Source organism: Festucalex cinctus, chromosome 16, assembly GCF_051991245.1.
Source record: "Festucalex cinctus isolate MCC-2025b chromosome 16, RoL_Fcin_1.0, whole genome shotgun sequence".
NCBI classification, from domain to species: Eukaryota; Metazoa; Chordata; class Actinopteri; order Syngnathiformes; family Syngnathidae; genus Festucalex; species Festucalex cinctus.
Genome location: NC_135426.1, coordinates 14,073,006 through 14,089,797, shown reverse-complemented (window position 1 = coordinate 14,089,797; position 16,792 = coordinate 14,073,006). Strand labels below are relative to the sequence as shown.

The window sequence follows — 16,792 nt, the reverse complement described above, 5'->3', positions numbered from 1 at the left end:
GATAGGAAATGATGTTCACTTAAAGGAAGGACGTGATGTGCCAAGTCATCAAATCATCTCCATTAAAGAAACACCTCCATCAAAACCTCAACCCGCTTAGCACCCACACCTCACTACATGAATACTGTATGCCCTATGATTATCATAACTTAGGCTAAGAAGTAGGACTGTATGGACGCCACCAATCAGAAGCAAGTATAACTATATTTTTACATTGGAACAGAGGGGAAACATGTATATGTATATGAAAACATGTTTACATAGTGCACTTCCTTTTAACAACTCATTTACTCCCTAAACAGTATAAATACGTTCTATTTGAACTATTACCATGCTCCAAATGATATATTTATATGTTTTGGCTTTGATGCAGCCTCTGAACTGAAGAGAATGTTTGAAGCAGATGGCAGCAGAGTATAAGAGATCAAAAAGCTCTTTTCCCCACTATTTTAAACAGATTTGTGAATAATGATGAAACTTAGCCATGTTCCAATGCTAATTGATGCAAAATGGAAACACAAATATACTTTTCCTAATGAAAGAAGAGACTCTAATATTTCTTTTGGTAAGTTCCATGTTTTTATAGCAATAGGACACAATATTCTATGGGCCTTGCAAAATCAGTCAAAATCCAGTAAAACAGCGAGAATGTCCTGGGAGTGAATGAGTTAACAGAAACACCTCATTCATGGGATAGCATGTCCAAGACCTGTTGGGGTTCCAAGAATCAAAGTGGGTGTCCCTGAATTTTCTGTACACCAAATATGCATTGTATAAAAACAGTCTCTGTGTGTTGAGTAAATTTCATCTTATACCCAGTAACGTCTGTCTTATTGAGCCATTTATCCACAACACTTACAAATAGTCAATGAGTCATGGCCATCAACTATTCTGGGTCACATGGCATCCCAATCCCATTTAAGGCTTTTCCTATTTCAAAAAAAGTGGGAGTTTTGACACACAGTACTGTACATAAGGCTCCATTATGGAGGTACAACAAAAACACAACAAGCTTACAAGCCAAACGACAAAAACATCGCCTTAATCTCATTAGTTGCTGCTGCCATGGTTAATTTAACCAGAAACTATGGCCTAACATGATAACATTTTCAAATGTCCCTGCAGCTCTCTGCTGCTGCTGATGATTTTGGCCTCAGTATGTAGTTTGCGATGTAAACAGTACCCTTACATGTCAACATTAGGTATGCCTGCTCAATCTGATACTAGACGATAACGCTCACTTTTTGATTGACACCTCTTGCTATCTTGCATAGTAATGCAACAACAGCATTTATAATGCATTCTTCTTTGAGAGGAAGCAGAGGAGGCAAAGCAATGATAAAAATTGGCCTTAATAAGAAACACAGTGTTGGCTCCCTAAAAAAAAAAAAAAAAAAAAAAAAAAAAAAAAGCAAAAGCCAACATAGAACACAACAAAAACAACCTTGACAAATTGGGGGAAATGGATGATGCAACAGAGTCTGTACTGTAGGAGAAAATCTCTTGCTTGATGGTCTACAGTACTAGAAAATATTAACTCATTCATTCGCCATTTTGACTGAAGCAACCCCCTTCTCTCCCAGCTGTTTTACTGGATTTCGACTGATTTTTCAAGGCTCATAGAATATTATGTTCTATTGTTATATTTAAAAAAAAAAAAAAAAACATGGAACCTACCAAAAGAAAGATTTGAGTCTCTTTTTTCATCAAAGAAAAAAAAAAAAGTGTATTTGCATATGTTTCTGTTTTGCATCAACTAGCATGAGAATATAGTCAAGTTTCATCATTATTCACAAACCTGTTCAAAACACTGGCAAAAAGAGCTTGTTGCAACATGGCCCTGGCTGATCTCTTATACTCTGTTGCCACCTACTGGGCGTTTTTTTTTTTTTTTTTTAATTATCATTGCTTTAAGTGACCTCTTCAGGTCAGAAGCTGCATTAAATATTCTGTATGCTTGAGCATAAAAAAAATTTAAACACGTTTTTGGGAGTGCAGGACAAAGTATTAAAAACATATTTATATGTTTTTGGGATTGAATGAGTTAAGGTCACCATACCTTACTGTTATCTGAGAGACGTACTGCCGAGGCAGCAGCCATTTTGTGCACCAAATACAAGATTAAAAGTCAAGACAAGGGAATAAAATGGTGGATGCATGACAAATGACTGCCTGCATGCCCTATCCTTAAAACATGTCACGCAACTCAATTTGCACCCCGCCCCTCTTTTTTAATTTGAAATGTTTGCCATCTTGCCCCCTGACTTGTATAATATTCTCATGTTATGCAAAATCATCTGCGATATGCATTCAGTGTGGTGTCCCTCGCTCCCGCCGCGCCCATAAATCATCGCCTCCTGACTACTTTCTGCTCAGCCGGGCGTCGCCATTGACAGCACTTCCCTGGCCCCGCCCCTGGCTAGCTCTACCACTGGACAGACTTGAAGGCTAATCATCAAACATGGAAACTTTCAGTTGCAATTACATCTGGCTCGAGCACTTTGACGACTTGTCTGAAAAAATGCTAATGAGCACTTTCTTGCTGCTGTAAATAAAACATCCCCAAATCGCACTAAGATGCCGTTTGCTGTCTACTTAAGTGCACGTGAAAGCATTTGGAGGAGGTAATAAAGTCATGAAAAAAATGCATCCATGCCTGGTCAATGGCTCACTCAGTTGCAATAGTCCTATCAAAAGTTTCAGCATGAGGACAACCCTTCAGGAAAGTTAATTAAAAAAGAAAAATCTGCCGGCCGCATTACATGTTTCTCCTCCACTCGCCACCGGCGAAGAGTGAAAAAGCAAAGCGCTAATTTGAAGCTATTGGAGGGTAAGCGGATTGCACAGAGTGAGGCTCGGGGCTTAGTGCAGATTTCAGGCCAGTGTGTTTCGCGCCGGGGAGATAGCGGGGGAAGCGCCACCGAAACTGGCCGTCCGGGCCCCTGCGGCGACAGACTTTCCCTCCAAGTCTCCTTCTCCCTCATCTGTCCATCTTTACGCTCTTTAGCCATCACGTCGACATGCCCTCGCTGTACAACATTTACCTTCTAGGAAGATGGAATGCAATGAGAATTACTGGGAAATCAACCAAAACAGACTTACCTTGTTATGGTTGTATTCAAGGCATCAGGGAATGCAGGGGAAGAGCAGAAGAGAAAAGGATTTAGTTCCTGCACGCCTCTACACAATGCACAAACATTCCGGCAGTGATAAGCGTGACAGTCATTTGTCATACTTAGCCGTGGCCTTGCTCTCTTTAGAGCACATAATAGCCGGCGTCCTTTGCACAAAGTCAATCATATGAGACAAAGAGTGTTTTGGAAGCACCACACACACAACTGTGGCTAGCAATGTTAGCGCCGGTGCTAACTCAATGCAGGTCCAACGATATGTTAGACAGCAGTTTCTACAGGATTGCCATGACAACAAGAGTTATTCTTTTTAGGAAAACCAGTGCATAAGAAGACACTGAAGCATCATCATCAAATACGTGGATAAGGAACTTTTGAAAATATAAAATGAGAAGTCTTTCATCCATGTCTGACCTCTGAACAGATGAACAGAACAAGGAGCACCACCTCTAGATTGCAGTGTTGTACAATAATCCCACATTTATCACCGGGGTTACGTCCCACACGTTCCACTTTAGTAACTATGACTGTGAAAAAGTTAGCGATGTAGAGGTGAATGTATGAGGATGCACGACTGGCTGGCCATTATGGAGGACCAAAACTATAAATAAATAAATAATGACTAAAAGTGAAAATAAAAATGAATATAAGAAAATATAATTCAAAAATTATATCTAAAAAAATAAATATAAATGGAAATAAATCCGTTTTTAATTTCACTTTTATTTACTCATTTATTTATTTATTTAGTCATTTGTCGTCCATTGCTGGAACTGTCCATTGCAAGCCGGCGAGACTTCCTTGTTCGCCGAGCTGCTCACTCGACCAATGACAGGCAGTTTGCAACGGCGGAGTCCAGCCCAAAACACGCTTAGGACCCCCCCCCCCACATTTGAATAACATTTCGACTTGGCAGTAAGGCCCAAAACTGCCAAAATTCAAAACAAAATAAATGACAAAATAAATGACTAAATAAACAACTGTCTAAATCAAGAAAAACATGACAAAATAAATAGATAAATAAATAAATAGATAAATACATGACAAAATAAATAAATAAATAACTAAATAAACAAATAAATGACTAAAAGTGAAAATAAAAACGGATTTCCATTTATATTTATTTTTCGAGATATAATTTTCGAATTATATTTTTTTCTATTCATTTTTATTTTCACTTTTAGTCATTTATTTATTTCGAATTTTGACAGTTTTGGTCCTCCATAGGCTATTTCCTAACGAGGGCATTAGCTGCTGTGGTGTTCAGTGACAGTGTCAGTTGAAGCTCGGACCAGGTGTGCTAAGAAAGTACTTTTGATTACTGTTATTTTGTTGTTTGTTTAATGAAGCATTTCAAAGCTCACCAGAGGCTGTTTCCATCTTCCCTCTTTATAAACCACCTGTTGTGAGTTACAATTTGTTCTATATTATTAGGGCCTGGCCAATGGCTGAGTTTTGCGGTTTATTATTATTATTATTATTTTTTTTGCATTTATTTACTCTAACCATCTACAGCATTTGTACACCAGTAACACTAGTCTCATTATTTACTGTATTGCACAGAAATATATACGATAACCTTGGATCTCTAAAAACATAATATATGACATTTGTTGATAAGGTCATTCTATAGACGTGTCATTCAAAACAAAGGGAAAAAAATAATATATATGTATATATATATATATATATATATATATATATATATATTTAAAAAAAAATAAATAAAAAAAAAATGAAAAAAAAATTATATATATTATATATATATTTTTTTTACAAGCAAATGCTTCGGTGGACAATGGTTTGCTTAAAAATCAAATTATATCAAAATATAGTGCAACATTAATCAAACAAATGTGTTAAATATAACACACATTCAACTACTGGTAACATAAACACAATATTGTTGGGATGAAACATTGGACCACCAAAACAGTCAAATTTTATGTCAATATTATTATCTTTTGCACTATATATTGTTTTAAATTAATCAGCCAATTAATCTGCGATCGGTATTTTTTTTCTGCCAAAAATCAGCATTGGCCTCAACAAAAAAAAAAAAAATAATTCAGATCGGTCAGGCACTAGTTATTATGGTTATTATCATGAGAATTTAGTAAGAGTTCATACAAAAAGTTTATTGGCGGAAATCATTTGACCCTTTTTTCGTCAGCCTGTTGGCATTGCAGAGGCAGCGAAGGATGTAGTCCATATGAAACACTCAGGCTCCCCGCACAGTGTGATGACCTAGTTTGCAAGTGCTGGGGTGCTTCCTTCATGTCCAAATATTTGCAGCGCAACATGCCCAAGAGGCTGTAATCGCTGGACTACAGCAATGTTTCATTCATTCACAATTAATATTCATAATATGTTTCATCATGGAGATCATAACAATATATTCTCCAATAATGGTGGACATCAGATATGCCTCCATAGACTTCTGTTATATGCAAACGCCCATTAGAGCTGTCTATTTATGCAGATTCCTTTTCTTTTTTTTTTTTTTGCTTGTGTAATGTTTTTCCCCTCATTTATCCCTACTTCTCATTTTCTAGGTCAGTGATGGAGGACACTCGGAAGAAGGGAATAAAATGGAAGGGTGGGGGTTTATTGGTGTTTGTAACTGCTGATTGCCTCCCATTTTTCCCCACAAAATATGGCAGGTGTTGCACATCGCTTTTGTTTATTAGAGGCCAGCGTCGGGATTCTCACATCAAACGTGACCGCGCCGTTATAAAAAAGGACTACGGCGTCAAATTTACGAGCTAATTCCAGCAAGAGGGAAGGAATGGCGTCACTTTAGCCGCACTGCTAGTCCAGCGCCTTGCAGCTCACTCGCAAACAATTGACATTTTGCATTTCTTTCCCAGCACGCACCCTCCATCACCACGTCCTCGATTTTCACCCCGCTAAATGTCAGGTGGAACCTCACGGGGAGTAATAGTGTTTGTAGTCCATAGACATAATCATAACCATAAAACCATGACTATGAGGCTTTTAAAAAAAAATGGCGCATCGCGCTGCTCTCTCGGGGCATGGGAAATACAATTAAATGCTAAATGAGAATAGAAAATGCACATAATAATTCAGAGTCCTTGCCAAGCTTGGAGGGGCCTATCAGGAACCGTGATGAGAGCCAATTATCAAAGAAAAGCTACACTTAGTCTTGCTTGGCTTGCCCTCTTGCTTACCTTTAAGTCAACAAAAGGACAATGTAATTTCTAAAATATTTTCTTCGGGTAAAATAGACGCTATGCTCTTCAGACACACGCAGGGTTTCATATTCTGCTTGTAGGTTGCAGTGGCTGCGCTGTGGTGGGCTGGGAAAAGCTGCAGTCTCAACTCAACTTTATTTATAGAGCACTTTCACAAGGACCGCAGCTTGTAACAAAGTCTCTACTGAGAGCTGTCCATAATATATTGTCCCTCTTCTGGAGCGAAATAAGGTAATATTCTATTTTCTCAATGTGACACTGTAAAAATAAACAAAACCTTACGTGGTAATGACTGTATAATTAGATTAGTAAATCAATTCTTGATATCAAAGCAGATCACTACCAACCACGGCCTGTGTATCATACAGTACACAGTGCTGTTTTTATTAAAAGGAAAAAAAACACATTATGAAACACATTTTGGTGTTTGGGGCACAACATTCTGATAATAATAACATTGCATTTGTGGAATGACGAATTAAGCAGCAAAATCAACCCGATTTTGTCCATGTCAGATGAGCCATTTTGCGACTTGTCGACCGAAAATGACATCACTGTGCTCAAGTCAATGTCCAATCACGGCTCAGCTTGCGGACATCACATGACCAAATTGCATCACATGACAAAACTCAGAAAACAGGTGGGCTGTGATTAATCGTTACCTGACCTGAGTTACTGTGATGTCATTTTCAGTGGACAGCAAATAGAAAAATGGTCGCACCCTTCATGTGGTTCATCTACTATTGGGTAACCCCCGATAGACTTGAAAGTTTGTTTGAATGATGAGTTGATTGTTTTTTTGGTGTGTGTTTTGATTGTTGTAGGTATTACTCATATTCTGATCTGTAAATTTGAATGTATGCACAACATCAGATTGTGTTAATAAAACAAACAAGAACAAAAAAAACAAAAAAAACAAAAAAAAACAAAACGACCATCCCCTGAGATGGATTAAAAAAAAAAAAAAAAAAAAAAAAAGGCTGCCCCATAAGATGGTGTTTTTTTTTTATCTTCCATTTGATCTACATGCAATCCTGTGCATTTAGCCGTAGGAAACACGGAGGAACATGCGTTCTTTTTTTTTTTTTTTTTCATTAAATACACCACTGACAGGATATGACAAGCTCACCATGCTTTTTTAATTTAGCAGCCACTGAGGGATGACAAGACAATTAATTGTGCTTTACCAGCACACGACCCAACTCTTTAGGGAACAGGATGGACTTGGGTCTCTTATAATTTGAACCCATTTAAAACATCCATGTGCGAGTGATGCATCCCGATTTAACAAATGTAGCTATTGTTTTGGTGGTCATAAAATGGCTTTGACCCAAACGAAATGATTTAAGTTTTGCTGCTGCTGCACCACGGGCTGATTTACATGCATAGTGCTTTGCGCTGGCTTGTTCTCTGCTGCCTTCCCTCGCTCTGATCTCCACGCAAGCACACATAATCACAGATAATCTCACCTCTTCTCTCAATCACTGTGATCTGCTCTGTTTCGGTGTCGTTAGATCGGCCGACTCGAGCGCAACCCCTCGCGCCCACCTCCTCGCGACGCCTCCCTGTCACTCTTTGCATTCCAATTTTCTTCTCCCCTCCCTCTCTGCCTGTGAGCATCTCCGGAGTGAGGTTCAAGTGGCCTCGTCCTCCAATTCACTCGTGTGCTAGAGTGAAACAGGCTGCATGCAGGCTGACATATTGTATTCAGGCACAGCAATAATAAAATGCAAGTGGAAGGAGATGGGGGGTAAAAAAAAAACGTCGTCGAGCAATGTCAGTAATATTAAAATATCAAACAAGCACGTCAGCCTCCAGTGAGGCGAGCGCACAATGAAAGCAAATATAGCTAGCCGCATCTGCTTTACATCAAAGGCCAAAGCGCCAAGACGGTCATTACTGCCACAAATCCTCCACCCTCGAGCATCCGTTCCCCTCCCATCCCATCACTTTCATCCCCAGGCCAACCACCTCCCCAAAGCAGAAAGCAAAGACGCCGCAAAGATCACTTGCAAAAGGGAGCCGCTTAAAGCTCCGATGGGCGTAAAATAATTAAGGCGTGCGTGGCAGATAATGAGTTTCGAGCATCAGTGGCTGTGCAGTATTCCCCCGTCTTATCACCTGCTGCTGTCACTCACTAATGAAGTTGCTTTTTCTAATTACTGCTTCATATTAGAAGTGGTTTTTTTTTTTTTTACCGTTTATAGTGACTGCTGCCTAACTATAAAAATGATGCACAAACACGATCCATCATTAAAAAGAATTATTGCTTTGATCTGGAATGAACATAAGAATACAATGTTGCGGCCAACACTTTTAGTTTTTTTAATTAACAATCTTATTGTCTTATAGTTTTTATCTCCTTTTATCATATTGTCCTTTAGCTCTGCTTTTAGCCTTTTATTTTGTTGTTCTTTTAGCTTCCTTTTCATGAGGGGGTGGGGGGGCATCCTTAGGCCAAGGAGACTGGTGGGGGTCCCTATACCCTGTGTGGGGCCACCAATGGTCCATCTGGGCCTTGTGGATTTGGGCTCAGTATGGATGAACGCCTCTTGGGTGCTTTTCCTAGCATGGTTTCTCTGTGCCCCATGTGTCTTTTTACATAGTTCTCAGGTTGTGTGTGTGCGCTTGCGTGAGATACAGAGAGTGTGCTCATGGGGATGTTGGGGGTGGTGGTTCTTTTTATATTGTACGATGGATGTTTTAATTACACAACACTTTGAGTTGAATTTTTATGTATAAAACGTGCTATATAAATAAAGTTTGATTTGATTCTTTCATTACTGTATATGTTACTGTGACATTTGTGTTCAAATACTTATTTCAATATTAATATTGAGGCATGGATGCTAAGTGCTAGCCTGTCTATGGTCTTAAGAGGAAAACTTTTGTAAGATGAAAACGTTTGCTTCAAAATTAGTGCTGCCAAAGTTAGTGTTAGCTTATTGATTAATTAAAAAAATTATCACATTAATCATGTAATAGTGCACATTAATCGCACTATTTGATCACAGATGATCCTTTAGCTTGACAGCGGATGGTTGTGTTAAAGGTAAAACAGGTTGTTTTTGAGCAATAAACATAACTTAAATGCATTAAAGAAAAGCATTTAATAATGTCAAACTACTGGGGTCATTTCCCCCCATTTTAGATTATGCAAGTAATTCACTTTTTAGAAAAAGAGGAGGATGAGAGTGTGCAGTGGATCAAAAAATGTTGAAGACATCCTCATAACATATGTCGAAAGAATTGACACATAACATGCTTTTCAAATTTGACATGTTTTGATAAAAACCCTTTTTAATTAAGTTATTAATCATGATTAATCAAAATTCTAAGATGTGATTAATCTGATTAAAAAATGTAATCGTTTGATAGCTCTATTTAAAATGTATGGTAATAAACAGCTTGAAACAAGAACATGACATGTTCTCGACTTGCTCAGGGAAGATAGAATAGTGACACGAGGCATAATTACAATAATTGGAAATAACCTTAACATCAATTGTGACAGGTCATGTCAATGCCCAGATACAAAACAATTAACTTCATAGTCGAGATGGTGAGACTGCGATTGCAAATTTGAAATTTAGGAATCCAAAGGTAGCAAGTCAGTAATGCTCACAATTTACAGAGAGCAGGATTACAGGATCACACTTCATTGTTTTTGAAGCAGAATCCCCAACAGCCATGGGGACAGGCAAACAAACATGTAGGGCAGAATTTGTGGTCAAAGGCAGACAATTGCTCAAACAGCCTCAGCAATAGGCATTCGACACTTTTACAACTACTTTGTATTTTGTCCCTGACAAGACGGCATCACTTCATGCCCAGTTTTGCAGCTTTGATAACATGTAAGGTACAAAACCAATTTGACTATCAACTCCTTTCTCACCGTTTCATCATCGGCATGTCTACCAAATGACAGCATACAGTATTTACGATTGAATCCATTCTTTTACTTGAAATCCTTCCGCTGAGGACGCGTTTAAAAAAATAATGGGTAAATCTTGAGATGATATAAGATTATGATAATTACAGCAGTCAGCTTCCAGATAACAACATCAGAGAGGATCAGATTTACTAAATGCCACATTAGATTAGCCAACGGCGACTCGCTGCTCGTTTAAGCACCATAGAGACAACTGCATGCTTCTTTGTGGCAACGTTGACATTTTGTGCATTATTCAGACAATATAGTGCTGGAAATTTTTGTACATTTTTCAATTGAACAATGCTATGGTCATATGTTTGTTTGTAAGCTGCCAATTATTGCACTGGCCATATTTGTCAACAATTGCCTGTTATTGACTTCACGCTAGGCAGGAGTAATCTTTTTCTTATTTTCAGAAACGCAAGCAGCATCCTTCGTCTACCACTGCAGCTATCAATAATCAATTATCGATCATTCATAGCTTTGATTGTGTCAGTCTCGGGAAGTTATTAACTGAACGCTATCGATGCGTGCTCCCAACAGTGGACGCTGAAATCAATGCTAGACAGGTGCGCTTGTCGGAGCCCGCCGGGACCAGACCGCTGCATCGCAATTCATACTTTGTACTTGCTGTATAGCACGCTGAGTGACCCGATTTGTAAACAGGCCTGGAAAAAGGTTTTGCCTCCTCCTTGGAGGGTTTCATTCATGGGCCAGTAGCTGCCCATAAATTACAGTTTGGATTAGAATACAAACACTCCCTCTTATGAGCTCCCCAGCATACATCGACATGTTACAGTTGTAAAGGTTTGCGAATACACAAGCCTGCAAGCATATTGTTTCTTTGCTAACTGAGAGCAGAATTGATCAGCGGTCTAATTAGTATACACTAGCACTCAGGGGCGGACTGTGTATTTGGTACCTGGGCCTTCAGTTGGGATTTACCCGACTTAAGCCACCTCTTAATAACACCACTATCACATCAGTATTATGCAAATGTACCATGTAAATGAATGGTTAACAATCAACATGACAAAAAATAAATAAATAAAAATAAATACATCATACTCACCAGAGATATTGGGCTCTTTGCACAGCTCGACTACTTCCTGAACTGAATACCACATTTTTGTTTCCTGTCTTTCATGAGTGGACAAACTGATTAATCCAGGTGTGTGTGGCCAATATTGTTGTAGTTACTGAGATCAGGCACACCTGTCTTTCATGAGTGGACAAACTGATTAATCCAGGTGTGTCTGGCCAATGTTGTTGTAGTTACTGAGATCAGACACACCTGGATTAATCAGATTGTCCACTCATTAAAGACAGGAAATGAAGGACTGGTGTTGAGTTCAGGAAGTAGCGGATTTGTGCAAAGGACCCATTATCAAATGTATCAATTTGTGCAGATCACTACAGATATGCTTTGCCAGTCGAAATAACATATGCGGCAGCACAAATGATTCTGAAGGCCCTGGGCAGATTAGTTTGACATGGCAACACAAAGGCTGAAATGTGGTTGGACGAAAAATCGAGCTAATATTTCTCGACAAGAAAATAGGGTGCTGCTAAGCACAGTTGAAACTTACTGTAAGCAAAAACATGGAGATGATCTAAAAATGGAAACTAGTTGGTCGATCATTATATTAGAAAACAAGACAAACAAATCATGTTTCAAAATGAAGCAAAAATTCAGACAATTTGGCTGCTGCTTGTTTCACTTTCACAAGAGAATAAGTGACCGGCATTTTTGATATCCACATATGAATTATCCATCAATTAACTGGCAAAAATAACATCTCAAGTCATTTTCGCATTCAGCAGCCCAGAACTATTTATAACATTAAATATATCTTTGGCACTTCCATCCATCCATCCATTTTCTGAACCGCTTGCTCACTAGAGTCACGGGGGTGCTGGAGCCTATCCCAACTGGCTATGGGAAGTAGGCGGGGGATACCCTGGACTGGTTGCCAGGCCAATTGCAGATCTTTGGCATTTGAAACAAACAAACAAACAAACAAACAAACAAATAAATAAATAAATAAATAAATGAATATGTTTTTTTTTGAGGGGGCGTATTATACGACAGTTTTCATGGTAATTAGACTTCAATATCACCGTATTTTCCGCACTATAAGGCGCACCGCATTATAAGGCGCACCTTCAATGAATGACATATTTCAAAACTTTTTCCGGTAACACTTTATAATAACTACCCGTTATAACTAGTTAATAGACCATTAGTAAACTGTTAATTAATGAGTTATTAATGACTTATTAAATGTTTGTTAACTGTTTGTTAAGGTTTTAAAATGATGTCTATAAATAGTAAAAATGTTATTTTTAAACTGTTAGTTATTGAGCTCTAAATGACTTGTTAACTGTATAGTAATTATTCATAACTATATTTTATAAATTAGTAATACATCGTTAACAAGCTATTAGAAAATTACTTACTAATGACTTGATAAGTATTACTTCATAGTTTGTATAGGTTATTGGGACGTTATTATAAAGTTGCCACTATTCCTCATTTATTACGTGTTAGTAAATGTGGAGTAGTTGCAACTTTAGAATAACGTCCCAATAACATAAATAGAGTAATAACTAATATTTAAGTTGTAGATTAACTCACTTCTTTACAGCAGTTGTTAATAGTTTGTTAACCATCTACTAATACTATACCAGTGAAACTTTGTAGAGGAGCACATGAGTGGAAAAAGTTCAATGGTACGGAAAATTGATATTTAGGCATGGTAAGGCATAGTAATTTTATATTTTAAATTTCACCTTCAAATTCTGTACTTTCAACTTGTTCCACCTGTTTGTTGTTTGACAAAGTTTCATAGTTATTAGTAGATGGTTAACATCTACTATGTAAAGAATTAGCTAATATATAAGTTAAATATTAGTAAGTAGTAGGGGTGTTAAAAAAAAAATCGATTCGGCGATATATCGCGATACTACATCGCGCGATTCTCGAATCGATTTTTTTTTTTTTTTTAGGATTCACACCTTGAGCATGGAAGAATGTTATATGAACGGAACATTAAGCCTTAATATTTTATTTTAATGCTGTTCAAACATGAAACAGATTACAACCTCTATAAGACTGAAATTTCAGATAAATAAATAATACATTTTCATATAAATCTTACACTCTACAAGAGTACTGATTAGTATTTTCTAAATTTGAATGAAAAAAATCGCAACAATCGACTTATAAATTCGTATCGGGATTAATCGGTATCGAATCGAATCGTGACCTGTGAATCGTGATACGAATCGAATCGTCAGGTACTAGGGAATTCACACCCCTAGTAAGTAGCTAATTTATACTATTGGGATATTATCTTAAAGTTGCAACTGTTCCTCATTTAATAACAGTTAATAAATGAGGAATAGCTACCACTTTAGAATAACGTCCTAATAACAGATATAAACTATTAACTGATACTTAACAAGTCATTATTAAGTAATTTACTAATAGTTTGTTAACTTAGTCTTACTAATTTATAATATATAGTTACAAATGATTAATATACAGTTAACAAGTCATTTATAACTCAATAACTAACAGTTTAATAATGACATATTAACTGTTTATAGTCATAAGTTTAAATCCTTAACAAACAGTTAACAAACATTTAATAAGTCATTAACAACTCATTAATTAACAATCAACTAATGATCTATGAACTACTTATAACGGATAGTTATTATAAAGTGTTACCCTTTTTCCATATATAAGACGCTACAGTAGAGGCTGGGGTTACGTTATACATCCATTAGATGGTGCTGCGCTAAAGGCAATGTCAACAAAAGTCAAATAGGTCAGTCAAACTTTATTAATAGATTACAAACCAGATTTCTGACAACTCCTTTCACTCCCAAAATGAATAAACAGCTGTTTTGATTATTTTCTCTCAGGTAAAGTATTAGTATTAGCTAGCGATCCAAGATGGCGGGCGAGATCTTCTGCTCATGTGCGTCACCGATCGTGCAGGGTCACTGATAGCAGCGATGACAGCGAGACCTGTTGCGGCTCAATATTGATCCATATATAAGGCACACTGGATTATAAGGCGCAGGGTCAGCTTTTGGAAAATTGAAGGCTTTTAGGTGCGCCTTATAGTGCGGAAAATACGGTACAATTGATGTTAAAAATGTAGGTCAGTGTTCCTGATAACAAGGCCTTTATGCCATCGCTACAGGAAAAAAAAACAAAAGCAAATATGGACCAAAGAGGAAGGCCACGGTACGAATGTGACTGCCAAGTGCAAGCATATTCATCTTAAATACTTAGGCTATGCGTCGTGCTTCCCCAGCACCAGTGCCTCGGGGAGCCTCCCAGCAGTGGGCATAGAAGGGGAAGTGAAAGCCTTGTCTCCAGTGTTTACAACAGACAACTGAACTGTTGTACTCTTGTTGTGCTGGGTTGTCCCACACATCCCCTCAGAAGCACTCAGTGTTGTCAATTAAAAATGTCTGCTAAGTGCATTTCCAAAGTTATTCTTTGCGTTACGTACGTCATCTGAACTAAAGCATCCCTCACATGTGGTTTAAAACTATAGTGTGGATTGTGTAATTAAAGCATTTGCAATTCCAATCGACTAATTTTTCATTTTGTATGCACCCTCAGGCGAGGAAACGGGATGGGCGGAGGGCAGTCGAGTGAATTTCATCCAGTGGCCACACTTGGAGTTGAAGGCGGCACTTTTGCGTCCACTTAAATGATCTCAATCAATGGCTGCCATGGCCAATGGTGTCACCAAAAAACAAAATTCAAAAAAAAAATAACAGCCAAGGCTGTGATGTTGTTTCGAACTGTGTTCCTCCCACTCACGGTCAATTTGGCGGTACTTACTCCCGGTCAGACAGAATCGGGGGCGTGGTTCTTGGATGAAATTGCAGCCGCCTCGGAATGCACGCGGATTGACAATACAACAGCTTATGTGCTCAATTACAGCCATTGACAGGCAATTTTGTGTGGAGCCGGCAGCCATTAGTGAGCCTTCACCTCCCGTTAGCGAGCCGGCGACCCCGCCCACCCCACCCGGGGAGAGGGAGTCAGCACACAATGACCTCTGGCACACTCAATTATGGAATCATAATCCAGGGAGCGCTGGGCACGCCTGACTAACTCCTAATTGGTGGGATTTTTTTATGTATGAGGTTGACTTAAAGATGGAGCGATGGCGCTGTGGGGAAATCAAGGCCCTTCGCCAGGCCTGTCACTCAAACGCAATTGCTTAGGACTGAATTCATTTCCATCTTTAAACAGACCGTGTCATCGCCGCGCATTCCTCAAACTCCTCCCGCTTCCGGATTTTACTAACAGGCACTCACTGGCACCCATATTAACTTTGATGCATGTAAGTCACCACAACCGCCATGCCTGACACCAAACATTCATTAGAAAGGTCAGGCTTTAAAAAAAAAAAAAAAAAAAAAGGTCAGGCTGCACCATTCAGTCTCTGTGGACGCTAGGGATGTAACGATATCCAAACATCGTGATACAATATCACGATATGAAGGTCACGATACGATAATCAAGATATTGTGTGAGGGCGTTGGCGATATTTAAAAAAGATCACAATATTGTAAAAAAAGAGAGCTCATAGTGAAAAAAAGCACAATATTGTGCTTTTGTACATGACAGCAATGCATTTAAACCGCTAATAACAATATTGAGACACTTTGATCACACATTGATCACTTAACAAGCAAATTAGGTTCCCCTTCATCTGAAAATTAACATCGATTTTAAACATAGAAGGCCAAAACATCCCTAATGAAAATTAAATAACTAGCCACTAGAGGGTGCTAGAACTGCACAAATGGAAATCAACCTGAATTTTTAAACAGATGTCCTTTTAAATATTGTGAACATGACGACGACGATATTGTGGCAGTTTTAATATCACGATATCACGATATTGCCCTAATCGTGACATCTCTAGTGGAGGCCATTTTTTATTTTTTTTTATGTACAATTAATTTTTCCCTACAAAATGTAATTTTTGTTCAAATGAGTTGGTTTTCATACCATTTGTTTTTAGTCTTAATCAAGAAAATCAAAGGTTTCCCTGTATCAGTTCTCATCAAACAAAGCAATTACACAACCTCGGTTGCTTTTTAATGCAAAGGCCCAAAGATTACACGATGCCAATCAAGATGTCGAGGCACAGCCATAGTCGGGGTTTCAGGGCAGTTATCGTTGGGGTATCGTCTCTTAAACCTGTCAGCCTGACACTGACAGACCGTAAACACTGTGATTCAAATCCAGACGAATGTCCAACAAATGGAAACGGGGGAATGATTCAGGGGAGGGCCACAACTAGTGGAATGTCAGCTTCAATCAAATGTGAATGACAGCCTTCGGTGCTGCACTGAAAGCTTTATCCATCCCCTCAAGTCTGTTTCCAAGAAAAACCCACGTCGCCACAGGTTATTTTTCTTTTTTTCTTTTTCATTACGGTCTTATACTCTTATTTTCCACTTTGCTA

General features: G+C 38.3%; 1 protein-coding gene across 9 annotated transcripts in view; it reads right to left on the bottom strand.

The window, feature by feature from the left end:
• Nucleotides 1-16,792, bottom strand: part of LOC144003105 (neurexin-2-like) — a 392,228-nt gene that overhangs the window by 59,974 nt on the left and 315,462 nt on the right. The window contains exon 1 of one of the 9 annotated variants that reach the window (XM_077498943.1): nt 11,353-11,457. The exons of the other annotated variants lie outside the window; for them this stretch is intronic. Within the exon in view, the coding sequence (XP_077355069.1) occupies nt 11,353-11,407 (55 nt within the window). The 5' untranslated portion in view covers nt 11,408-11,457. Of the gene's footprint in view, nt 1-11,352; nt 11,458-16,792 lie in introns of those variants that run through there. 9 annotated transcript variants of the gene reach the window in all.